The following is a 27,134-nucleotide window of genomic DNA, read 5'->3' on the forward strand; positions in this document are numbered from 1 at the left end:
TCCAGCCCTTAAGTATGCTGTATGTCAGCATTCATAGTTTAGACTTTGCAGATTGGCCTATTGGCCAGTGACACCCAAAGCCAATGACCTTTTCTGATGTATAATTTTGCTGATGGCATCATGGCTTGTCTCAGAGAGCAGTCACTTTCTCATATATGACTGTTCTCACCAAGTGATTTTAATATTTTATTATTTTAAGAGAAATATTTCTACCAGAAATAGATTTATTTGAGTTATTTTAAAAGAGTAAAGGGAGTAGAAGATGATTCAACAATTAATAAGGCATCCTAAACCAAAAAAAAAAAAAAAAAAAAGAAAAAAAAAGGGCAAAGATTTGAACAAAGAGTGAATATTTAACAAACAAGCAAAAAAGAAATGGCCTAGTAAGGATATGCAAACTAAAATCCTCTTGGCATTCTCTAGGTTGTAGAGAGCCCTCCTAATGGGTATAAATTTTATTCATCAAAGGAGACATAATGGTAAGAGATGACATTGACTGACCAGAGTGGTTTGCTATGTGTGAGGTTTCATGTTCAATACCCTGTATCAGATAACATTGTTACTACCCTGTGAAGTAGATGCTATCATTATCTCTGTCTTATGGGAAACTGAGGCACAGAGATTTAACAGGCTTGCCCAAGCTAACATAGCTGGTGCATAAGTGGAGCTGGGACACAAATCGCAGTGGTCTAATGCCAGAGCCGTGTTTACAATAGCCATTGCTTTAAAGATTAAATTATTATAGGATACTAAAGAGACAACTAATTAGTGAAAAGATGACATGGCCCCAGTTGGAAATATGACTCCAGAGAAACCCAGCAGTCTGTACAAACATTTTTGTTTTCTGAAATATGAGGGCCTGTGCTCCCCTCAGATGGAACCTTTGTGCCCTGTAGCAGTCTATTCTGTGTTCTCTGGTATTGCTCCTTTCTGTATGTTCATTTTGCTCTGTGCCTAGATTACTACACCTTGGGTAATGTAAGTGCTCAACCTTTTTTTTTTTCTAATTTTAAAAATATATTTGAGGGGGGGGAGAGGGAGAGAGAGAGAGAGAGAAAGAGAGAGAGATTGAGATTGTTGTTCCCATCTGCTGGCTTACTCCCCAAATGTCCACAAAAGCTAAGCTGAAGTCAGGGGCTGGAAACACAGTTCAGGTATCCTACATGGATGGCAGGAACCCAACTACTTGAGCCATCACTGCTTCATTCCAGGATCTGCACTGGAGGGAAAGTAGAGTCAGGAGCCAGAGCTGGGCAGCAAACACAGGCACTCAAATATGAGACATGAGTACTTTAACTGGTGCCATCTGGGCTAAATACTTTTGCCTTTTTTTTTTCGAGACAGAAAAAAGAGAGGGATGGGGGAAGGAATTTAATTTCATGAGTATTCCAGATCTGGAAACTCACATGTAGCATAAGAGTACCTTTACCAAATCAAAAGGCCAACATTTCTTTGCACAATCAAGGAACTTTAAAGAGAAATTGGGAAAAAATTGAATGGTTGTTCCAACATTTATGTGAGTACAGAGCAGTGCATCTCAGAAATATGAAGGGAAATAACCAATGAGCATTGGAAATCCCTATTCATGAAATTCACCACAATAGAAACTATAAGGTTAGTGTTGTCATATCTTTAGTCAAACACTAGCTGAATTAGTTGGCTTATGTTTAAGGATGGGAACACATTACTATAGATTGAATGTGTGTGCCCTCCCATAATTGACAAGTAGAAATTTTAACCCTGAATATTATGATAGTAGGAGGCGGGGCCCTTGGGAAGTAATCCAGTCATGATGCTCCAGTGCTCATGAATAGGGTTACAGCCATTATAAAATAAAGGTCAAAAGAAAGTTCCTCTCCCCTTCCATCAGCTAAGGATGTAGTAAGAAGACAGCTCTCTATGAACCAGGAAAGGGACCCTCAGTACTGAATCTGCCCATACCTTCATTTTGAACTTCCTATCCTTCAGAACCATGAAAAATACATTACTATTGTTAAGAAGCCATCTAGATTGTATAGTTTTATTATATTGACTCAAAGAGACTAAGATAGAAATTGGTACCAAGAAGTAGGGCACTACTGTAACAAATATCTAAGAATCCAGAAAGAGCTATGGAAATATATAATGAGATAGAAGCTAGAAGACTTTTGAGGTGCATGCCAAAGAGAAAGAGAGAGAGGGAGAGAGAGAGACGTGAATGGACATTTAAGGATGAATCTGGAAGTGTCTCAGAAAGCCTCAGTCTTCTTAGAGGATATCTAAGCAAACACAGAGCGTTGGTAGAAATATAGGCTGCAAGGTCACTCTGATGAGGTCTCACATAGAAGGGAACATGGAAACTGGAGGTGATGCCATTGTTGATATAAAGTGGTAAATAATGTGGCTGAATTAGGTTTGTGTTCTCATGTTTTGTGGAAGGTAGAACTTGTGAGTGATGAAATTGCATATTTAGCTGCAGCTGTTTCTAAGTACATTGTTAAAAGTACAGTCTGACTTTTCCTAACTACTTACAGTAAAATGCAAAAAGAAAAATAACTAAGACAGAATTGTTCATCAAAAAGAACATGTAATTGAAAGATTTAGGCCATTTTCAGGCTATATATATTTAATAAGAAAACCTGTTTGTGAGAGAACCCTAAAAATATGGTCAAGAAACTATGTGATGAGATTGGTATGGATAACTCACCTCAGCTGAAGCAAGGAGCTCTTCTGCAATACACCAAAAATGACTCTGACACAGAAGACAGACTTTGAAGGTAATTCAAATGCTGGGGCCGGTGCTGTGGTGTAGCGGGTGCAACTGCCTCCTGTAGTGCCGGCATCCCATATGGGTGGCGGCTCCACTTCCAGCACAGCTCTCTGCTATGGCCTAGGAAAGCAGTCGAAGATGGCTTTCCTTGGGCCCCTGCACTCATGTGGGAGACCAAGAGGAAGCTCCTGGCTCCTGGCTTCAGATCAGTGCAGCTCTGGCCGTTGTGGCCAATTGGGGAGTGAACCAGTGGATGGAAGACCTCTCTCTCTCTGTCTCTCCTTCTCTCTGTCTGTAACTCTGACTTTCAAATAAATAAATCTTAAAAAAAAAAAGTAATTCAGATGCTGTCAGGGCTGCCTTTCCCATTTTAGGCCAAGAGTGCAAGGGCCTTGGGAGCTGGGCCAGGGGTGACAAAGTTATCAAAGGAAGGACCTCTGTGCCTGTTGTATGTTGACTAGCACAACCAACACTGAGGCTCCTACTCCCCATGCCTGGATTCTGGGTTTCTTGGCTGCCCCAGGTGCAGCTCCAGTGGGAACTGGTGCAGCACAGGCTGTGGTATCCACGCTCCAGTGGGCATGCAACTTGAATGAAATCGACACGGTGCCATCTCTACTGGTACACAGAGAGCTGTGGCATGGCAGAAAGGTACGGCAGAGCCCTTGTGAATAGAATTAATGCCTGTACAGAAGAAAGTTATACAATTTCCTTGCCCCTTTTACTGTGGGTAGATACAATGAGAAGACAGTCATGTTAGGACTAGGAGGCAGTCTCACACTAAATGCAAATTCACCATCATGTCTTGATCTTGGATATCCCAGAACCCAGAACCGTGAGAAATTCCTGTTCATGAGCCACCCAGTCTATGGCATTTTTGTTATAGCAGCCCACTGCCTAAATAGCACTGACAATGTGCTAAATAGCACTGACATTGTGAAAAATAGAAATCTTGCAGCATAAGAATCATACCCAGTGTGATAAGGTGCTCATGGCATGAGGGACAAGTAAGGAGCAGAAGCAAACAATTCTCTCCTCCAAACCCTGTTGCTTTCTAGACACTCACTCTCGACCATGTTCTCATCAAGGAGAATGGTGAGCAGAATTACTCTCATTAAGTGATTTTCTCCTGCCCTTCCTCTGCCACCTTCCTTCTAGCACTCTCTGAACACGAGCATGCACTTGCATTTGGGTAACAGCAATTGTGTACGACATGACCTCACTTTGTATGGGAATGGGCTTGGTACAATTTAAAGCCGCAGGAAATGTTGCTATTACGTTTATCTCCCATTCTTCTTAGGACCAAGCATGGTCCTGAGTCATAAAATTACCTGCTAAACACTCCGAGGTTTCTGACTTGAGTTTGGCTTGACATTTTCACATTAGATTGAAAACTTGCTTGAAGTCCGTCTATAAAGAAACTCTTCATGTTAACATGAAACTGGAAAACCTCACTTTCTATCAGTTCTGTAAATAACTCAGTAGGTAAGAATCTGAAGGCTCCTTTTTTCTTTCAAGTATAATCAATTAGATATAAAAGAGAGAGAAATATGCAAAAAATATGAAAATAATGTCAGACACTAAAAAACACAGGAACCGATTCTATACAACATGAAAACAAATTCATCTGGGTGCTCTCCAAGAAATCAGTCAACTTTGACCTTTGATTATGCTGATACTTTTTCGTTATATAATTCTTCATATACATTTTAGTTTCTTTGGAAAGTACTATATTATACAATGCATAAAGACATAAACCTCTCACCAACTAAAATCAAAATAGATATGCATACCATTGATGTAAGGCATACAAAGAATAAATGGTGAAAAGAATTGGGATGGGGATCACTGAAATAGTCTGTGCCCAGACTGAAAAGCCTGTTTCTGAGATGTACAAGAAGGAGCTGAAAGACAAAGTTGTTCTTGGTGATGAGTAAAAATGAGACTAATTCTTTATGTTTTTAAAGATTTATTATATTTATTTGGAAGGCAGAGTTATGGACAGAGAAGGAAAGACAGAGAGAGAAAGAGATCTTCCATCTGCTAGTTCATTCCCCCAAAGGACAGGATGGCTATGGCTGGGCAAGGCTGACGTCAAGAAGCCTGGAACACCACCTGGGTCTCCCATGTGAGTGGCAGGCACCAAGCACTTGGGCCATCTTCCACTGCTGTCCTAGGTGCATTGGCAGGGAGCTGAATGGGAAGCAGAGCAGCTGCACTCAAACTGGTGTTCATTTGGGATGCTGATGACACATGTAGGGGCTTAACTTGCTGCATCACCACGCTAGCCCCAAAATAAGATCACTTAAAGAGCCCATGAGGTGGAAATGGCAGAGAAGGTTAATATCACAAAAGAGAAATCAAAGGAATGACTGTACAAAAAGGCAACATTTAGAGAAAAATAGTGAGTGATTACAATTATTAAAGACTCAAAAATGAAACAAAAGACTTTAGGATTTATTAACAAAGAACATATTCTCTATATGAATTTTGAGGAATTGAAGAAATTTGGGGATGTTTTTCTGCAGACAAAACTGTTCAGCCTCACAGCACCGGAGAAAAAGGACATCCAAGTTTTGGAATAACTCTTTACATTCATGTCCCTTTATTCCTACCACAATACTTATTGGGCACATCTTTGTGCTAAAGGTACAAAAGTTAACAAGGCTAAGAAAAGGCAGGTGCATGTATCAATACTATTTCACAGGTAAGAACGCTTGCTTGCCACTTTAGTAAGGTGAATGGGCCCTCAAATGAGTCTACTTTTTTTTCCTATTTAAATAATAAAGGTAATGTTTTCCTTTAAGAAGCCATATTTCCACTTGACAACTAATATTAGTTACCTAATTTTTAACTCTATTATCAATTTGCATGCAAATTTTTGTTTAAGTCCAGTAGAGTTTTCCAAAGGCAGAATGAAGAAAAACAAAAGGTTAAAACAAACCAATCTTTGGGAATGGAATTGCCGGAGTTTCTTCAGTTGCCCTAATAAAATCTACCATGCTTGTGATTATATATATATTTTTAAAAACAATTTACCCATTAGGTTGAACCATAGCGTCCATTTTCTCATCTGAAAAGTATAAAATGGAAGAAAAATGTCATGAGAAGAATGTTTAGTACTGAATTCACTATTGTCTGTTGGGAATAATTTGAATCTAGGAAAGAAACTAAACATGATATAAGATTTTGACTTTCCCTTTATAGAGGAAGGAATCTTTAGTAAAAAAAAAAAATGAAAATATAAAGCAATACTTGGCAAACATTTAGAAAGCCATGCCCATACTTATAATCAAAGAATTTATTTATTTTTTATTTTTTTTTTATTTTTGACAGGTAGAGTGGACAGTGAGAGAGAGACAGACAGAAAGGTCTTCCTTTTGCCGTTGGTTCACCCTCCAATGGCCGCCGCGGTAGCGCGCTGCGGCCGGCGCACCGCGCTGTTCCGATGGCAGGAGCCAGGTGCTTCTCCTGGTCTCCCATGGGGTGCAGAGCCCAAACACTTGGGCCATCCTCCACTGCACTCCCTGGCCACAGCAGAGAGCTGGCCTGGAAGAGGGGCAACCGGGACAGGATCGGTGCCCCGACCGGGACTAGAACCCGGTGTGCCGGCGCCGCAAGGCGGAGGATTAGCCTAGTGAGCCACGGCGCCGGCCAGAATTTATTTGTTGACACAATCTTCTCAGATTTTCTCTAGATAGTTGTCTTTTAAAATAAACAGTGTTTGGAGATGGAGTCAAGGATATTATGCAAATGTATGAATCTTAATGAGAAGTTCATTATTGAATATTTTGATGTGAATTTCAGGATAAAAGACCTTAGGATTTACAAGACATAAAAGAAAAAAAATTCTGCTCTTGGAGAACTTGTAAATTGCAGTAAAAGAACTGAGACCCAAATGACAGTAATAATGTAAAGCCAGATTGCATTCTGCCCTATAGTAATAAATGGGAATCAGAGCTATGTGATAAGCTTGGAATGATGATCAATATTTGGAATACCAAGATAGGCAAGAAGGTAATTAGGCCCATTAGAGACACAGTTAGCAGAGATAATATAATTTGGGAAATTATACTTTTGGATATTGTGGAGAATTTTTTAAGGCTAATGGATTTGCAATGATATCTATTAAAGCACAAAAGACATTTTGCCTCAAGGGAATCTACTAAAAAATCAAATATACAAAATTTTCAGTAAATGTAATCCAGAATGAAAAGATAAAGTGGAATATGTTGGAGAATAAAGTGGTATTGTAACTTCCCACTTGGGATTTATAATAATTTTTCATTCAAAGAGTTTTAAGCTATTAATTTCACATCACAAATCCGTATGAAGCAAATAAAACATTTCTGTTGTGTTTGCCCGAGTTCATTGCTCATACTAAGGCAAGGCCAAATTGAGAATGAAAGCAAGCTACTTTGATGAATCTCTGGACTTCTCAGGTTTCATATCATGACCCTGGACAGCATTCCAGTAATTTTGATCCCTAATTTACTATTGGGCACCATCTCTTTATTTTAGCAGGAATGACTCTAAATTAATTTTCACTAAGTGCCTTCAGGGCCATGGATGTTATTGAAATGTGCAAATTAATACATTATTTATTGTTTATAACATGAAATATTACAACTTATATTTGTTAGTTACACTGCTCTAGCTTGTAGAAAAACTTGCCATATATATGAAAGTGAATACCTTACCTAAAATAATTCCTTATTTTTTAATGAGGACATATTGGAAGAAATTTCATCAATAATGGAACATCCAATTACTGGTCTTCTGGATTAAGGCATTCTTTTATTGCCAGATTTTAATGCTAGAGTGTGAAGTTCAAACATTGCCAATGAGATCTCAGACTAATTAAATGATTATAGCCTAAGGGGAAGGGCAGCCCAGACTCCACTTTTAATCTTCTGAAGAATAGCCTGTATGTGTGATGAGCACATGAGTACATCTACCTTATTTCAAAACAAAACATGGAAGGAGTTGGGGGGGGGGGCGGCTTAATTTTCTAACAAAACAGGAAAGATGGTATTTCTTTATGAAGAACTTTTAAAGTTTTTGTGGAAGCCATGTTCATATTTAGGAATGCTTTAGTAGGTTGAACCCAAATATCGACAGGTGGCACAGAAGTAACAGTGACAATAATGATCACCGGTGCTTTTATGAGCACTACTATACTTCAGGCACTCTCCTGTGTTTGTCTATCCTCATTTTATAGAAAAAGAAACCAAGGCATAGAGAGGTTAATGATTCCTGAAGTAGCTGGCGGACTGTCCAGTGTCTGGAGATTTTTACAGCCCCTCCTTTTGGTCATTCACTCTGAGCCACCACTCTCTAGATAGTTTTATTCTCTATTACTTATTATTCTCATCACCTGTCTGTAGGGGAGTCAGTAGAAGTTTTGAGATATGGGCTGGGGGTAGGAAACAAAACTAAGTCAGAGAAAATTACTTCCCCCCTAGAAAGCACTTTCTGGTCCGTAATATGTGGAAATGAGACTTTATCCCAGGAAGGCCAGCAGTTTCTAGGTGCATGAACAAGCTGTTTATAGTCATACCTCTCCACCTAGACCGTAGCTCTCTACCAGGCTTCTTACCACCCCTTTTATGACCCAGGAAAAATCTAACACAACACCTTTATGTCTTTATTTTTGGTGCGTCTATCCATTCTTTCAACAGTTCTGTATTTCTCTAGTTGAGAGGAGTTACGGATGTGTCTAAGCACTGATGGGTCCAAAAAACATGAATCTGAAATTTTCCTCTGCACACTTTCTGTGGAAGACTCCTGGGATCAAGTCAAGCCAAGTCATAATTTGGGAACAGATGGAATCTTTAAAAGCGTTCTAACATCTTAAAAAATTAAAGCTTTAGTGATGTTTCTTTAGGAGGCTTTAATTTGGGGGAGATTGTCACATGATATTAAAAATATTTTTATCCTATCACTTTGAAAATTATTGTTGTCTTCCAAGATCCTTCTTTTAGCACCCTCAGTCATTATTGCATTATTTCTTTTGTGAAGTTTGTCTATCTAGGATGAGCTCGTGTTTGTGAGGGAAGGGTAAGCTCATCTAGATCTTACAGAACATGGGCCCTGGATGTAGAAGTCATAGGTTTAAAAAAAAGCCTCTAACGTTTAGGAAAAGATGTATTCCTTGGCATTTATAGACAGCATATGCTGGCTTGGAAATCAGTGAAGAGTTGTGTCCAGACTGGTGATAGATGATCGAAAGGAGACAAGTAAATGCAGGGCTTAGGACAAGGTTTACCCATGATGGGTATGGTGGAGTGTTCAATGATCACTGTGTGAGACAGTTACTTAAAATCCGCCACAGCCAATATCACAACTGCTACAGATGTACAAATGGAATCATCATGGTTTGGGGTAACTCATTGGGTTCAAGTCACTAAGATTCTCATTTTGATAAATTATATTATTCCTTCAAAGAGATCTGTAGTTTTAGAGGGAACCTAGAAAAAAAATGATTAAATACTGAGGCTAGAAGTAGAAAGTGAATTTTCTCTTTGGAAAGGCTGTAAAATTTCCTACACAATGACCAGCTAACCTGAAATTGGAGACAGTGGGAGTAGGCAAGAAGGAGCCAATGTGCCAACATACTGTACTGCTCACCCCTGTCTTTACGGGATAGGGTACTTTTATTCTAAGCATTTGACTGGCATTTGACACTGATGCACATTACATGACACAGTAATGCCTCTTGCAACCAGATGCTTAGATCTTCTGTCAGAAGCACACGTGAGGAAAACAGCTGAAGCCCTGGCCAACATCCCCGTCACAGTCCCAGTTCTCTTGATCCACTTTGGTCAGTTCAGTGCAGCTGGAAGTCCCTTCCTGATTTTGGATTCTCCCCTATGACACTGATCTCTCTCCTACCACTGTATCTCATTTATTTTCAGGAATAAACACAAGTTTTTTTCTAAGCCTGAAAATTTCTGAGTCCAAATTTACAACCTAGGGCTCAACTGCTGTTTTCTTCTCTTAATTTTGCCACATACTATACATCCAGTAGAACGTGGTTGTAATGTTGCCCCATGTCAGTTGGTGCTTCTAATTTGTGACTTCTGTTTATATAAAGTGAACTAATTCCCAGCTCTATTAATCCTGCAAAATCCATGAATCCTTAATGTTCAGTTTGCTTAGAATGAGTAACAGTGTGTTTGTTCCTACACTTGATCTTAGCCAAAAGGCCGGGACGCGATTGTATTTGTTCTTCTCGAGAACATGTACTTTCTCTCTGAGCTGTGGATGAGTTCCTTTTAGATAACTTGCCTTATATCTCGGATGATTTATTCACTTTCATGTGCCCTAGAATTTATTGCTAGAGGTTGACACGAATGCTTACAGTTTTGGCTCAAATATAATCTCCTGAATAGCAATTAATAAATAAATGATGGTTACTGTTGTTGACAGAAAATCTAGGCTTTCTCATATAGTTTTCTTCTTCATATTTTCACCAAACTTCATGTCAGACAACCTTAGGGGTTTTACAGTGTAAAATATTTTCTGTAAGCTCTAGAGGCTTTTACTGTTGTTTCAGTACCCCCAAACCTTCATGCTGTTTTTTGTTTTCTTGTTAGAAATAATCTGTTCTATTTCTGTTTCTTCAACTTGTCTTCCTTCCTGGAAAAATAAGAAATACGCTCCTATCTGAATGGAATAGTAGCCTATCCTTTGTATTTATGATTTACAGGTAGTACCTGAAATGTGGCCCTGATATTTCTTACATTTCTTGGCTTAGTCTCATGTTGGTTACATTTATTAAATATTTACTGTCACCTATGAAATATGGTGTTTATTGTCATCACGTATATTATTCAAAGTGTGAATTTGCCTGCTCTAACTTCATGATGAATCTATAAAACAACATCCAATTTTTGCAGTTTTCCTTTTTGTCTAGACTCCAGGACTCATCTAGATTAATGTTCCTATTTTAGACATGAGGCAAATAGACGCTACTGTAAGCAACTGGTCAGGGACCAAGTACATCTTAGGCGGTGTAGTGTGTGGTGTAGAGCAGAAAAGCAGGCGCAGGCCAGTTCCATGTTGGAGATTTATTGAGTGTTCAAGCCAGTTACTGCATTTCTCTGTGCTCCAGTTCCCTCATCTGCAAAATGGGGCCAATGGTAATGCAGGTAGTACAGTTTTAAGGGTGATAATAAGTTAACACAGGCAGAATGGTCAGTGTGGAGTTTGGCACAGAGTAAGCACTCCGTGCATTGTCAGCTGTTATCATTATCGTTATTATTTGCACCATATTTCAGGACATATGGGAGAGTGAGTATTGCTATTTAAATTTATGTGGGTGCATGTAAGTATTGGGCCTTTGTTGTACTTATTTTGTGTTGCTTGTGATCCTAATACCGAGTCAAACAACTAGTAGTAGTGTTCATGGTTATCAGTGGTGGTAGAAGAAAAAAAACAGTGATAAAAGCAATGAAAAATGGTGCTGTTTATTGAGCCTTACAATGTGCTAGGCCTTGAAGTAGATACTTTATGTACATAAAACTTACCATGTGCTCAGCTTACATCTATGGAAAAACTGCAAGATAGTTTATTTCCAGAAATCCAAGTATAACCCCTTCCTGACAGTAATCTCCTTTGTACCTAGAGAGAAACATGAGCTTTGGTCCTAGTAGAAAAGTGTTGAATGTGGAAACAAGGGCTCTGGTAGAATTTTACCCATTTTAAAATACCCCTTATGCTGCTAATATTTATATAAGCTAATCCTGTTATTAATAATAGGAGACTGGTGGGGGGTAGATGTCAAAGAGTGGAATGCAAAGGGGTGGGTGGATGGCAAGACAAAACATACAAAATGAAAAATATTAGATATCAGAAAGTAGATTGCTAAAGTTTGCTTTTGTTTTGTTTTCTATTTTGCAACTCGGTAACACATAAAAAGGTGGCCCTTTTTCTACATACCCAAAGAAATATATTCAGAACAATAGCATTGCTTCATTTATTTACGGACTAAGTAAATTGCATTCGCTACACATTAATAGCCACTAGGGTAAGGTAAAATGTTTACTCACAGAAATTACAATTAATTCAACCTTCTTTGATTTCCAGGCACAGTATGTTTCTTAATCATTATTTGAATATGCATGGCAATGATAAAAGCTACAATGTGTGGCAGTGCCTAGGATGGGTATCAGAAGAGAAGCGAGCATTATATTGGGTGCTTTTATGTATATGCATAAGTGTGTTTGTATACACTCTTACACATAATCATTCTCATTCACACTCTAGGTATAATCTAGAGACAGCAATCGCCTTTTAGATTTGTATATGTGTGTGTGCACATATATTCACAGTCCTATCAATTTCTATATGTAACATAGTCCTTTTAGGTCTTTCCACTACTGCAGTAAACTGAGGCTCAGAGAAGTCGAACCACTTGCACAAATCCACAAAAAGAGGCAAAGCTGAAGTTTAAATCTCACTTCCCATCCACTTAACATCCCTCTTTCTAAGATGCCCTGGCAGCAATAGTGAGACAATCAGCTTTTCCATTACACCATACAGCCCTGTTAGGGCTAGGGTGACCGTTTGCCCTTTCTTTTCCAGAATCTCCATGCAACGACTTTGGTCCAACTCTGGGCTTGAAGAAGTCCAGCTCCTTGGAGAGTCTGCAGACTGCTGTGGCCGAGGTCAGGAAGAATGAGCTTCCCTTTCACAGGCCCCGGCCGCACATGGTTCGAGGCCGGGGCTGCAACGAGAGCTTCAGAGCAGCCATCGACAAGTCCTACGATGACCCGGAGGAGCTGGAAGCTGGTACGGCCACGTGTTCCCTTAAATGGTTTCTTCATCTTGTTATTATCTGCAAATCGCAGATGATAATGTGTGCTTAACTACTGAGAAAAATGATTTAAGGATCACAATTATATTTTTGATATTAAAAGTAATTCATTTTCCTGATCTGTTTTGCCCTTTGGCTTAAAGAACATGGAATGGGAGAACGCAATGTGCAATTTATTTTACAGTGCAAATGCAAAAGAAATTTCTCCTTCACTTTCCCACAAGGACTGCTGTTTCCCCCTAGGGTAGGAGCACTAAGCATGCATTTTTTGACATCCTCATTTGAGTCATTAGGAAGCAGCATCAAGCAGAGGACTGACTGCATTAATTGGGTAGAAGCAGATCGGTTATATTTGTACTCAAAAACTTCTGGAAATAAACTCATCCTGTTTGTCTCCCAGCATGTGGGCCTTCTGAGCTGATCAAGGTTAACAAGCCAGCTTCCAGAGAGATTAGTGTGCTACACATAGCAAGCCTTTGATATTCCCAGTGAAGCAACCAGTGCCCACTCCCAGCTTCAGACCTGGCTTGAAGTATCCGGGTTTAGGCAGTCATATCTTCAAAGGGGACACATAGCCACACGGATGGGTAGAACTCAGGAGTGCTTCTCCGCTTTCGTCTGTATTTCACATTTTGACATTGCTTCGAATGCTGCCCGTAAGTGCTGCTGACCACGTGTATTGATTTTGTTTTCTCTGTACAGATGGTCTGTCTGATAAGAGCTCTCACTCTGGCCAGGGAGCTCTGAATTGTGAATCTCCTCCTCAGGGGATCTCAGAGTTAGAGGACATGGAAAATAAAGCCAGGAAAGTCAAGAAAACAAAAGAGAAGGAGAAGAAAAAAGACAAGGGCAAGCTGAAAGTCAAAGAGAAAAAGCGGAAAGAGGAAAATGAAGATCCGGAAAGGAAAATAAAGAGGAAAGGATTTGGCGCCATGCTGAGGTACGGGCCTGCTCTGAAGGCATAGTTGGTTTTGTTTCTTTTTATGGCTTCTCCTGGTGAAAAACTCCTTTGTGCATACGCAGGAAAAGGTGCTAGATTTCCCTCATCTGCAGCTAGAGATGGGAAAATCTAAGCTCTGAATGTGTGTTTGTTCCTCTTGGGCAGAGGCAGAAGGAGCCCTTGTGAGTTGCTCTCCAGGTGTCATGAGCCTGTAGTCAAAGAAGGACCAGTGCTTGGTGAAGGCAGGGACAGTCAGTGCCTGTGGTCCTGTGTACCGGAGCTTTATGCACATCAATCCAGTACTTCCTCCACCTGCGCAGGAAGAGCGAGGGGCAAAGGGGTCCTAACCTGGTGCCTTTGGAGTATCCCCTATGAATCAGAGAATTCAGGAGAGATGAGCCTCATCCTCCCATGAGTGTAGGTGTGTAGATGGTCAGGTTCCTGTTCACATTAGCCGTCACCTCTGGAGGCACTGGGATGCAGGATTGATGTCCCCGAACCTGCTGTCCGATGACCTTGGCCTGAGTCCAGGACTGTGTGAAAGGGTTTCCCACCTCCCTGAGGCTCACTCTCCAAACAAGGCACCCATACTTGCTCTACTAGTGTCTACTAGCCAGTGTGGGAGACAATATTTCACATGCAATGGGTTCGTTGACTAAGCATGGTTCAGAAAGGTACAGTCGGAAAACAACTTTGTTTCTTTTCCCAGAGCTCCCTTCTGATATGCTTGGTTGAGGCTTTCTTCACACTGCCACATCTCAGTTTTCTGGCTCATAGCTTTTGCTCACGTTTGCATAATAAATCGATATTTTTTGACATGGGTTCAAATGGCCAGTCTAATGTAAATCAAAACGTTCTTCCTGCCTACCTCTTGAGCCGCAACCCCAAAGAGTGCTCTGTAGCATGGTAGGTGGTAGATGTCTACCTTCTCCTCCTTCTCGCTCTCTAGAAGCAGGGTCAACTGGGGCAGTATTAAACCGGGTAGAGTTGTATTTCACTCACATATGTGGTGTGGTCTGGCCATCAGGGGTCCTTATGGGCCACTTACGTGGATTTTCCAGGGAGCCCCTTGTTGTACCAGCCACTGATGGGGAGATTCATTTTCCCACCAACCTAAGGCCCTCTTCCCCTAAGCATCTGACCTCACACCCATGGAGAGTCCCTACCCAGTTGGTAAACTTCTTGGATGACAGCAGTGTGAGATAGCTCCACTGGCTCCCTAGAGTCAGTCACTGGTGACCCAACCAGGCACAGGTGGTTCCCGCCACTCCCCCTTCCTCTTTATCCTGCCATAGGAATGTCCCAAGCAGCCTTCTGTCTTCAGACTTGTCTAGAGCAAGTCTAGTGCCATGTTAGGTGTCCTCTGATAGAGCCTCATGGTAGACTTTCCCAAGAGCACTCTGACACCTACGCAAAGGAAGAGGGTCTGTATATTTTACCAACCACAGAGAGAACAGGTAGGAAGTGGGTGGCGTCTCCTTTCATACAAGTACTTCCAAATTCTCTGCAGGGTATTCTTATAGTCCCCTCACTTACTTTGTTGGAGGTGGAAGTACCCACTTTCTACTACTTTCCTTGCTCCTGTAATTTCCCATCAAGTCAATTCAATGATAAGTCAGCTTGGCTACATCTTATAAAACATTTAAGTGATATCTTGAGAATTCTAGATATTGTGTGTTTCTAAATCTTCTCAGTTTGAGATATTTAAGTGACGTTTCCAGACAGAAAGGAAAGTTCCATTCTGTTTCATATGTGTGTGAAAGACCTTATAAACAACAAGGTGACATTTAGAGGGCACAATATCCACATGAGTGAGCTTTTTCATCACATCTCCAGTTCCATTCATGCTAAGTCAGTGTTCTGCTCAAAATCTTGAGAGTAGATGTGTGATGTGTTCTAACAGGCTGTGCTCTGCTTCTGCTACCACCTGGGCTTCCTCCAGCAGGCAAGATAGCTTAATAGTCATCTAACTATCAGAGATCAAAATTTTTTAAGATTTATTTATTTATTTGAAAGGCAGAGTTACAGAAAATCAGAGACAGAGAGAGAGAGGTCTTCCGTCCACTGGTTCACACCCCAAATGGCTGCAATGGCCAGAGCTGGGCCAATCTGAAGCCAGGAGCCAAGAGCTTCTTCTGAGTCTCCCATGTGGGTGCAGGAACCCAAGCACTCTGGCTTTCTGCTACTTGCTTTCCCAGGCCATAGGAGAGAGCTGGATCAAAAGTGGAGCAGCCAGGACTTGAACCAGTGCCTATATGGGATGCTGGTCCTGTAGGCAATGGTTTTACCCACTCCACTACAGCACCGGCCCCAGAGAACACAATTTTAACAAATTAAGTTTTATATTATGATTGACTTTTAGGAATCATTTATTAATAAGATACCATGCCATCTACCAGATAAAAGGATATTCCAACAAGCAGAACAAAGGGCTTGAACTTATGCAAGAAAAGTTAAAGAAAGCAGAAACAAGAAACACAACCTACATTGATTAAAGCAAAGGGGTTTCTTATGTTGGCTCAGGTAGACTGGATCTCTTTCATTGGTTGCTGTGAATTTCCTGTTTTTTGGAAAACTGGCTGTTTCAGAGGTCAGGTTGATTATGTGACACCTAGCATAAGTGACTTATTCTGATTTGGTCTTTTTGCTGGGGTTATTGCAGAAGCTCAGTCCAGAACAGTGGCCTCCATTTTATTTAACATGACAGACACTCCAGGAAATACCAGTGTGACAAACCTCTCAATAGATACTGGTTTGTTTTGCCTGGTGGTCTCTGTAGACACTGTCTTTCCTCTTGCCATCTTGTTCTTATTGTGGGTGGTTATTATGTCTTTCATACGTTATGGGCTGTGAGGTATGCATTTCAATGATAATGACAACCTGAAATTGCAGTGCATTTAGATAAGAATTTTCTCTTTCAAGTGATGGAGTTAAGAGATTAACTCTGTGTATCGACTTTTTCAAAAATTTTGTTTGAGAAAGAAACATGAATATATATATATATATATATATATATATATATATATAGAAAGAGAGAGAGCGAGAACTTCCCCATATACTAGTTCACTCCCCAAAAGCCTGCAACAGCCAGTGCTAGGAACTCAATCCAGGTCCCCCACATGGATGGCAGAAACCCAAGTACTTGAGCCATCATCTGCTGCCTCCCAAGATGCACATTAGCAAGAAGCTGGAGTCAGGAGCTGGAGCTGTGGGTCAACCTCAGGCACTCTGATGTGAGATGTGGGCATCCCAAGCAGTGGCATTACTCCTAGACCCACCAACCATCTCCTGTATGTGGTTTCTTCACTTCAATCCTGACGCTTCTGCTGTCTATCCAGATAACGCTAGGTTAAACCTCTCTAGACCTCAGTTTCTTCAGCTGAAAAATAAAAATAATAAAAGAATCTAACATTATTATGAGAATTATGTTTGTTTAATTATATGTAACATGGTTAGTATGATGGCTGGCATGCCATAGCTATTCAGTAATAAACAAAATAATGGCTCCCTAAAGATGTCCATGTCCTATTTCTCAATACTGTGCATTATGTTGTATGGCAAAGGAGAATTAAGGTCGCAGATAGTGTTGGGTTTGTAGCAGCTGACTTTAAGGTGGATTACTCTGGCTCTTCCTAAGTGGGCCCAGTGTAATCACAGGGGCCTCAAGAGTGGAAGAGGAAGATATGACTATGGAAGTAAACTGAACATAAATGCAATGCTTCTGGCTTTGAACATACAGGAAGGGAACCAGGAACCAAGCAATCTGAGCAGTTTCTAGAAGTTGAAAGGGAAAATAAATTTATTTTGGGGAGCTTCCAGAGTGCAGCTTGCCAACCCCTTAATATTAGCCCATTTCTACTGTTTAGGACACTAAGTTTCTAGTAGTTTCTTACTGCATCAATAAAAAACTAGTATTGGGGCCAGCGCCATAGCTCAGTGGGTTAATCATCTGCCTGTGGCCCTGGCATCCCATATGAGTGCCGATTCTAGTCTCAGCTGCTCCTCTTCCAATCCAGCTCTCTGCTATGGCCTGGAAAAGCAGTAAAAAACATGGGCCCCTGCACCCACATGGGAGACCGGGAGGAAGCACCTGACTCCTGTCTTCAGATTGTCGCGGCTCTGGCCGTTGCTGCCAATTGAGGAGTGAACCAACAGAAGGAAGACCTTTCTCTCTGTCTCTCCCTCTCACTGTCTGTAACTCTGCCTCTCAAATAAATAAATAAAATCTTTTTAAAAAATTATTACTATTTTACAATCTCATTGTATGTATAAGGAAAAATTTTTTCTCTAAGGTGTTTAAGAAAAATCTTTAAAAATAGATTCAACTAGAATAGTGCATAAATATAAAAACTGTTAGAGCTACATAAATCTCATTTTCTATAATATTACTAAATTACACCTTAATTTTGTATGTCATTTCAGATGACTTGGTCTGACAGGTTTATACTTCGTTGCCCATTGTCCACTGCCTTCTCTTTCCATTTGTTACCTGATAAGTTCTGTATTTTTGTGTAACAGAAGGATCTTTTAGACTTTTCACACCTTGAGATTTGTTTCCTTCCACTACTTTAGCAAAATGAAGATCTGAAAGGTGGTGTTTGATTTTATCTGCAGTGTAAAAATAGCAACTGTTTTCCATAGCCTTTTGCATCTGAGTTTGTGAGCATATTGGAGTTGCTGCTACATGCACATTTTCAACAACAAAGAACATAAAAGCTGTTACCATTAGCCAACAGATTTTGCTTTAAGTCTCATCTGTTGCTCAGATTGACTTAGTTTCTTTTTTATTGAAAAAAAAAGAGATACTTTTGTAGTTAGATGTGTGGTTTAAATATATGTTTTTTTTTTCCCCATCATCTGAATTTTCTGGCACTCTCCTGAAAAGTGGGATTTTGGGATAGGTTGTGCAGTTATACCATTGCACAGTGGTACCCGTCCAAGGGAGTGAGTGAGAATTTCAATTCTACCTGCCTCTCCTCACCACATCATTAACCATGGATATGTCAGTGAGTCAGCAATGCTCTTGCTCTTACTTGGTAAAAACTCAGTATTATTATTTTCCAATATCAGGTAACCATTCATGATTATACATATCAGTGCAGTGTAGCTTACTTCTTAAAGAAACCTACTCCTGGCACCAGCATTGTGGCTTAGCAGGTAAAGTCACTGCATGCTTGCAATGCTGGCATCCCACATGGACACCAGTTTGTGTCCTGGCTGCTCCACTTTCAATTCAGCTCCCTGTTAATGGCCAAGAAAAAGCAGTGGAGGATGGCCAAAGTGTTTAGGTCCTTGCCGCCCATGTGGGAGGCCTGGAAGAAGCTCCTGGGTTTGGTCTGGCCCAGGATTGGCCACCATGACCACCTGGGGAGTGAATCAGTGAGTGGAAGATCTCTCTCTCTCTCTTTGTCTCTTCTCTCTCTCTCTCTCTGACTTTCAAGCAAAATAAATAAACCTTTAAAAAAAAGAAAATCGCTCCTGATTCTTCTGAAAAAGTGTTAGAGGATATCTTTAACTAATATCCTTTAACATGTTATTTAGTTCCAATACTTATAACCTGCTCAGTTAGAATTACTTCCTTGCATGGTTCAAGTGTGCTCTTACATAGGCCATGAATTATCATCAGATGATATGGAGTTCAAGAACCTACCAACTGTGGCAGGTTGCCTTCATGCTCTCTTCACTTGTGACAAAGAGAACTTCAGGAGATCAAGGTGCTTATATTTTTCCATGATGCGTTTGAATGCCTTCGGCATTATGCTCTTGAGGCATAATCCTCCAGAAAGACTGTCCATGGCTGTTTGCAGAGACGACTGAAACTCAAACTCCTTCAGTAGCCAAGTCCACTGCTATCTGCCTTAGGCCACCCTCCAGGGACCTAGCAGGTGTGTCCTGAAGTGGACTATCCCTTGGCTCAGAAAATCTTGCCATAACTAGAATTCAAAGCCAGACATGAGTCCCTGGATTTCTTAGTTACTTAATAACCTAAGAATCCTTATGTTTTTTTAGATGAAGTTCTGTCCTAGATTGTGTTTAGAATCTGTTCTTTTTTAAAAAGTTTTATTTTATTTGAAAGAGTTATAGAAAGAGACAAACAGAGGGAGAAAGAAAAAGAGAGAGAGAGAAAGAGAGAGAGAGAGAGAGAGAGAGAGAGAGAGAGAGAAATTGAGATCTTTCATTAGCTAGTTCACTCCCCAAATGGCCACATTGGCCAGGGCTGAGCCAGACCAAAGCAAGGAGCCTGGAGCTGCATCAAGGTCTCCCACGTGGGTGGCAGGGGCCCCAGTACTTGAGCCATTCCCACTTCTTTCCTCAGTCATTAGCAAGGAGCTAGACAGGAAATGGAGTAGTGAGGACTTAAACTGGTGCTTAACCCACTGTGACACAATACCAGCCCCCAAATTTAATCCTTTTATAATAGCTTCTGTTGTCTCCTCTTCGTATTATAGGCCACTCACTTCTCAACTTTCAAACTGAAAACTGCTGGACACTGAGTGGCAAGGCTTGATGTGGCCCAAGATCCTTTTTCTAGACTTCTTACGGGAATCTTTTGAATGAATTATGCCCATTCAACTCCTTTTTTAATAAATTACCAAAGACCAAAGCCAAAACTTTGTCAGTAAGAACCTCATTTTTCTTTTTAAAACTTGTTTGCTCCTATTTATTTGATTTGTAACATTCATTGAACACCTCATCATTGCCAAACACATTTGTTATTATTCTTTCATTTATTCAACCATATTTTATTAAAGCCCTATCCTGTCTTAATGAAGGAAAAAATATATATATACATGTATACATATATATATATATACGTACATATATATAAAGAAGGAAAAACAAATATATGTGTGTGTATGTGTGTGTGTATAGTGTCTGGGGTTGAGTTTAAAGCAAAAACAAATAAGCAAACAAAACCAAAATAGTACTTAAGCATGTAATTTGTAACAATAGATTAAGCAGGAAGTAGCAGGACATACAACTACATACTTCAGGGGCAGACCTGTACCTTGCCTTGAGGTAGTGAACAGAAAACTATGCAATGTCAAAGAAGACATCACAGCCATGGCTCCCATGGAATTTCTGTTGCGCTGATGGGGAGACAAGAAACAGTTAACCCAAAATAATTGAGATAATTGCAGGCTGTACTAGGTGCCGCAAAGAAGGTAAAGGCAGAAGGGACGGTGTCACTGTACCCTGGCTAAGTGTCTGAGTGCATAAGAAAGTATGCATCTACACTAAATTGTCAGCAGGTATATTTCCAGAACTTAGAATAATATGGGATGAAAGCCAAATTACTTTGTGCCTGTTTTTTTTTTTTTACAGCTTATGAATATGGGAAGTTTATTTTTAAACCAACTTCACATAAAGCTGTAACAAAAAGCTAACCCAAATTGTGCCTGTGTTAGTACAGAAAGCTCTATTACATCTGACATAAACATTCTGAGGATATGAGGTCTGTAATGTAAATGGTGAACTTGATTTGCAGCTGTTGGAATGAACTTAATTCCTCCTGGCTCATCGGTTAGATATTCTTTATTGTGATATAGGCATACCTCAGAGATACACAGGACCAGTTTCGACATAGTGGAGTGTCAGGAAAACCTACAGATGAAGGTATTTTTAAAAACCTGGAGGCATCAAGTTTTTATTTATAAGCTTGGCAAGTGCTGAGGCATATATGAATGTGTTTACTTCATTTTATGCTAAAATGCACAGTATATTTTATTTAAACAAGGAAACCTCTATATCAAAGAATCCTGCTGTAAAGTATTACCAAAAGAGTACTCCTCCACACACACACAGCCTCCACCACCACCAAACTAGCACTGAACCTGACTAAAAAGTGCGTCCCTTCCACACTCTGTGGGCTTCGGGAATCCCTTTGAGTTTGTGTATCCTCATCAGGAAGCTGAGGGTAATAGCGCAACCTCTCCAACTTGTTCTGATGTTTTAAGTTAGTCAGTTCATATAAACAAAGCTGTCAGTGTAGTGCCTGACTTGATAAACATTGCTTCTTTTTCTTTATTTACTTTTAAACGGACAAGTTAAATTTGTATATATTTATGGCATTCAACATGTTTAAATACATGCATATATTGTGAAATGACTAAAGACATTTAATATATATACATATATATGTATATATATATATATATGTATACACACACATAGCCTCATATATTTATTTTTTAAGGTGAGGCCACTGTCTACTCTCTAAGCAGTTCGGAAGTATACAGTACACTGGGGTTGACTGTAGCCACCATGATCTGTAGATGTCTTGAACTTAGTCTTTCTGTCTAACTGAGATTGTATATCCTTTGACACAATGTCCCCAATTTTTCTTCCCCCGTAGCCTCTAATAACACTGTTACTCTGTTTCCATGAGTTTGATGGTTTCATGATCTACATTTAAGTGAGAACATACATCTTTGCCTTTTTGCACTTATCTTATTTCTTTTAACGTGATGTCCTCCAGGTTCATCCCTGCTGTCACATAGAACAGAATTTCCTCCCTTTTAAAGAATAGTGTTCCATTGTGCACATGCACAACATTTTCTTTATCCATTCATTTTTGATGGACAGTTGCATTAATTCCATGCCTTGGCTATTATGAATCACACTGCAGAGAACATAGGAGTGCAGTTATCTCTCTGACCTATTGACTTCATTTCCTTTATTAATATACCCAGAAGTTATATTTCCAGATCACGTGGTAGTTCTCTTTTCAGTATTGTTGAGAATCTCCATGCTTTTTTCCACAATGGCTGTATTAATTTACATTCCCCAAAACATTGCCCAAGGGCTCCCCTTTCTCCACATCTTCACCAATATTTGTTATCTGTTTCATCTTTGATAATTATCCTGAGAGATTTGAAGTGATATTTTATTCTGGTTTTAATTCGTACTTCCCTGATGATTATTGATATTAGACATTTTTCATAGACCTGTTGGCTATTTGTACATCTTTGGGAAGAAATAAGAGACATTACTTTCTTTGTCTTTCTTCTATGGATCCATTCCAAAGACCCAAGACCAGCAGATATCACCTTTGTCTCAGGCAAGCTACCCTTAGAACCCAATAATTTGTCTTTCAGTTTTAAAATTTTTTCTCTTACTGTTGTTTTATAACTCATGTAAGCTGGTAGCTTTTCATTTTGCATAATAAATTACTCTAAGACATGACATAGCTAAACTCATTCTATCATTAATATTTTACAGGCTCTGGATCACCCCTGTCTCAGTGTAACCATAAACTGTTTCCAAAGGTTGTTTAATCACTTGGTAGAAGGCAAAGGTTTTTATTGCTGAATACAAATGGAAAATAGACTCAAATGAAGAAAAAGTGGGGGTTTTTTGTTTGTTTTCTTTTCTCCTTTCTTTCTTCATTATTTTTCAGCCCACTGTGTGTGGGTAGGTTTGGGACTTGATATTCTTAATGCGTGTCTCATAGTTATTTCATCAGGCTGCCCTGAAGTTGTCCTATGCTACATTACCTATAAAGATACATTTTGACTTGATTTTTAAATTAGGTTAGATGGAGACCCAATACTTAAATCACCAGGGAACATGACATCTGTCATACATTTGTCCTCTTTACCTTGATCCCATAACGGTTGTTACAGGTCTCATGTACAATAAATGTAATGTGGCCGTAGCCTGTCATTACCTCTTTCCAGATAGTGGCTGTAAAATGTCTGTAGATCCCTTCAACTTTACGAGCAAGAAGAGTAACCTAGCTGATACAGCCAGGCCAATGAAATTTTAAGTCATGTCCCCAAGGGCCTAAGGCCAACAACAGGCAGGAGTTCAGGTGCTTTGATTTACACTGTAAAGTCCAGTTTGAATCATGAAATTTCAAATGAAAAATGAAAGCCAAAGTAGGTCAAAATTCTTAATTCAGCTGCAGACTAGATATAGAAGTACACTGAACACGGGAGAGGAATCCAAGATGGCGGAATAGGAAGGGAGCACATTGATATTCTTCAGCAAGACACAGGTTAATAAAAGTGGAGATACTGCAGGGTCAAGGAAGAGTAGGGGAAGAAACAACAGAGGAAACTCTACCGGAACTAGTGATTCACAGCGGACCTGCGTGGAGAGCGTGGGAGCCCAAGTTCGGGACACCAGCAGCAGACTCAACGCACCAGCGCTGGAACGCGAGGTGAGCCGAACCTCCATAGCCCGAGACACCAGCGGGCAAGCGGAAAGAGGAGGCTAGAGGGAACGAGGCTTGAAACTCCGTGGGGAAAAGTTCACCAGGCTAACTAGAAGAGAGAGAGAGGAAAAAAAAAAAAAAAAAGTGACCGAAACAGACACGAGTTTCTCTCTCTCCGCTCACCCCTCAAGGGCGAGCAAGACAAAGAGCAGGCGCCATTTTGGACATACGTCATAAGCAGGGCGACCTCAGGTCTGCACCAGCCCTGAGCCTAGCAGAAAAACCTGACTCTGGGGGGAGGGGTGAAATAACTGGAGATTAGCATCTAACTTGGCAACCCAGTGGGAGACTGCAGGAGAATTGGAGCCCACACTGAGGGCAGCAGAGATTCCCTGTGTGGTCCTTGGGAAAGAGCTTCCAATCTCTGGCTCCTGTGGGTATATCATTTGCCTGCTAACTACCTCCAATTACATTCAGCTGTGTGGAATTACTTCCCTTTTGAATCAACAAAAGAAAGAGACATTTACCACACCTAACCTGGGAGTGTCATCTTGACACACCCTCAACCCTGAGGAACCAAACACAGCTCTCAGTCCACACCCATCTCAAGCCTCTAAGGCTCCACTAAAAGCAGACAGTCCACTTAATCTAGAGCCATAGTATAACAAGAAAAAACACCACAGTGAAGAAACCAAATATCTCCAACATGCCAAACAACAAATGCAAAAACCAAGCTAACAAGAACAAGGAAGACACTATGATGCCCCCAAATGAAAAAGACACCCCAATACAAGATTATGAAGATGATGAGATCGAAGAAATGCAAGAAGCAGATCTCAAAAAATTGATAAAAACATTAAGAAGTCCTCAAAAACAAATTCTTGAACTACAGAAATCCTTAATGGACAAGATAGAAAATCTCTCTCGTGAAAGTGAAATATTAAGGAGGAATCAAAATGAAATGAAACAACTAGTGGAACAAGAAACTCTGATAGTGACTAGGAATCATAATGAAATGAAGAATTCAATAGATCAAATGACAAACACATTAGAGAGCCTTAAAAACAGAATGGGCAAAGCAGAAGAGAGAATATCAGACTTAGAAGACAGAGAACAGGAAAGGAGACAGGCAAACCAAAGAAAAGAAGAAGAAATTAGAAATCTAAAAAATATTGTCGGGAATCTACAGGATACTATTAAAAAACCCAACATTCGGGTTCTAGGAGTTCCTGAAGGCATGGAGAGGGAGAAAGGATTAGAAGGCATTTTCAGTGAGATACTAGCAGAAAATTTCCCAGGTTTGGAGAAGGACAGAGGCATCTTAGTACAGGAAGCTTATAGAACCCCTAATAAACATGACCAAAAGAGATCCTCACCACGACACGTCGTAATCAAACTCACCACAGTGAAACATAAAGAAAAGATTCTAAAATGTGCAAGAGAGAAACGTCAGATTACTCTTAGAGGATCTCCAATTAGACTCACAGCAGACTTCTCATCAGAAACCCTACAAGCTAGAAGGGAATGGCGAGACATAGCCCAGGTACTAAGAGAGAAAAACTGCCAGCCCAGATTACTATATCCTGCAAAGCTCTCATTTGTGAATGAAGGTGAAATTAAGACTTTTCATAGCAAACAGAAACTGAAAGAATTTGTTGCCACTCATCCTGCCCTGCAAAAGATGCTTAAAGATGTGTTACACACAGAAACACAGAAACATGGTCACCAATATGAAAGGAGGTAAAGGAAGGAAACCTCACAGCTAAAGATCACAGGAAGCTCAATTTCTCTTTGACATAGAATTAAACTCTGATGCTCTGTTAAAGCAATGTGTTAAAGTAATCTATTATGTTCTCTTGATGTCTGTTAAATTCTAATTGTTCAAAAACAGCTGGATTTTTATTAAGAGCTATGGGTTATTTAACTATGTGCTTATTTTCAAAGACTTGAATAATCACCTTGTAACAATGATCAAATTTGGACTATGTTATGTCATGATTTTAAGGAATCTTAGTTCAACTAGATATTTTGGATTTTGATATTGGTCTATTACGCTATGTTATATGTGCGTACATATTGTATGTCCACATAGGGAAATTTTATTAAGTTTTATTTTAAATGGCTTTTAGATAAGATTGTCCATAAATTTAAGCTGCTAAAATCAATCAAAGATACATTTTAATTTGTGGGACCTGAATCTGTGTATCATATGTTTTAAACTTGTTGGTAGAAAGAAACTAAAAACATTTTAATGGTTGTGCTTAAATTTACTGGTTAAACAAACTACACCATCTTAGATATTTAAGAGGTGTTTTCAAATACATGATTCTTAAAATTTATAGAAGGCATTGGACCTTCTGGTAAATGTTTTATTAAGTGCTTATCTAAGGGTTGAAACGGTTTGCTAAGTATTCATGTAATATTGCTATTTTCAGCAAGTGATCTAGGACTTGCTCCCTCATTTCTCTATTCTAAGCCCAACTTGTTCTTTCATTTCTCTATTCTCTTCAAGGTAGGGAATTAATTCTATTATGAAGGAATCTGTAGGACGCACAATTTAATCTTTAGACCTTATAAGAGATGGCTAACATTTTTCTGTAATAGCATAGCCAAAATAAGAGCTTAAATAATAACCTCATAGCTAGATTCACATCGCCATCAGCGAAGTATACAGTAAGTAGAAAAAAAAAAAAAAACCTCCCTTTCAGACCAAAGGGAAAGAAAGTTTTAAAGTGAGAATATAATTTTCCTCATGGGCATTGTCTACCTTAGAAAAACTACTACAGAACATGCCTGTGACTATAGACTTGTAGTTCAGGCCACCGAAGATTAGAGATGGGACATGGGCACTCCCTTGACTTGCATCCTCTGGTCTGCTTTAACACAAACCAGGAGGAAAAGAAAGCTAGGCATCAGAAGCAATGGGTGGCAGGCCTATTAATGGCTGATCTGTACGGTGATCTGTCCTCAAGGAGACCCAACAGGCCAGTCCACTGCAGTGGCTTTCAATGTGGTAAGTCTGGGCTTCAGCAGAAGTCAGCTTGTGAAGAGCCCTGGCAGCTCTGCCAAGAGTTGGGTTACTGGAAATGGACCTGGCCTGGAGTCGAAGGATGCCCAGGTCAGAGCCACAGATCTTATTGGCTCCAAGCTGAAAAGCCCTTCACTCAGCCCAACTTCCAAAGTGACCACTGCAGCTGAGGGGATGGTCAAGTAGGGTCAGCAACATTGCAGGCAGAACTGTAAATTTCTTGTTAGAGATGCCACCTGCCTTTACCTGGCCAGCTCTCCTCCCAGGCCAGCCAAGTAATGAAAGTCAACAGAGTGCCTTCCCCTAGGAGGTTCACACCTCCCTTAGGATATACCCCATGTGAAGAGATAGATAGGTCTGGGCCTCTTAACTTACAAGGCCTAAAGCCCACCAGATTATTATCAAGCCCCTTCATCAGGTTCTATTTGCCTCTCAATC

General features: G+C 40.0%; 1 protein-coding gene across 1 annotated transcript in view; it reads left to right on the plus strand.

The window, feature by feature from the left end:
- The window catches only part of PARD3B (par-3 family cell polarity regulator beta), a 1,146,588-nt gene that overhangs the window by 793,752 nt on the left and 325,702 nt on the right, over positions 1-27,134 (plus strand). The window contains exons 17-18 of the mRNA XM_062190191.1: positions 12,338-12,544; positions 13,272-13,509. Of these exons, the coding sequence (XP_062046175.1) occupies positions 12,338-12,544; positions 13,272-13,509 (445 nt within the window). The remainder of the gene's footprint in view (positions 1-12,337; positions 12,545-13,271; positions 13,510-27,134) is intronic.

Source organism: Lepus europaeus, chromosome 1 (genome assembly GCF_033115175.1).
Source record: "Lepus europaeus isolate LE1 chromosome 1, mLepTim1.pri, whole genome shotgun sequence".
Taxonomy (NCBI): domain Eukaryota; kingdom Metazoa; phylum Chordata; class Mammalia; order Lagomorpha; family Leporidae; genus Lepus; species Lepus europaeus.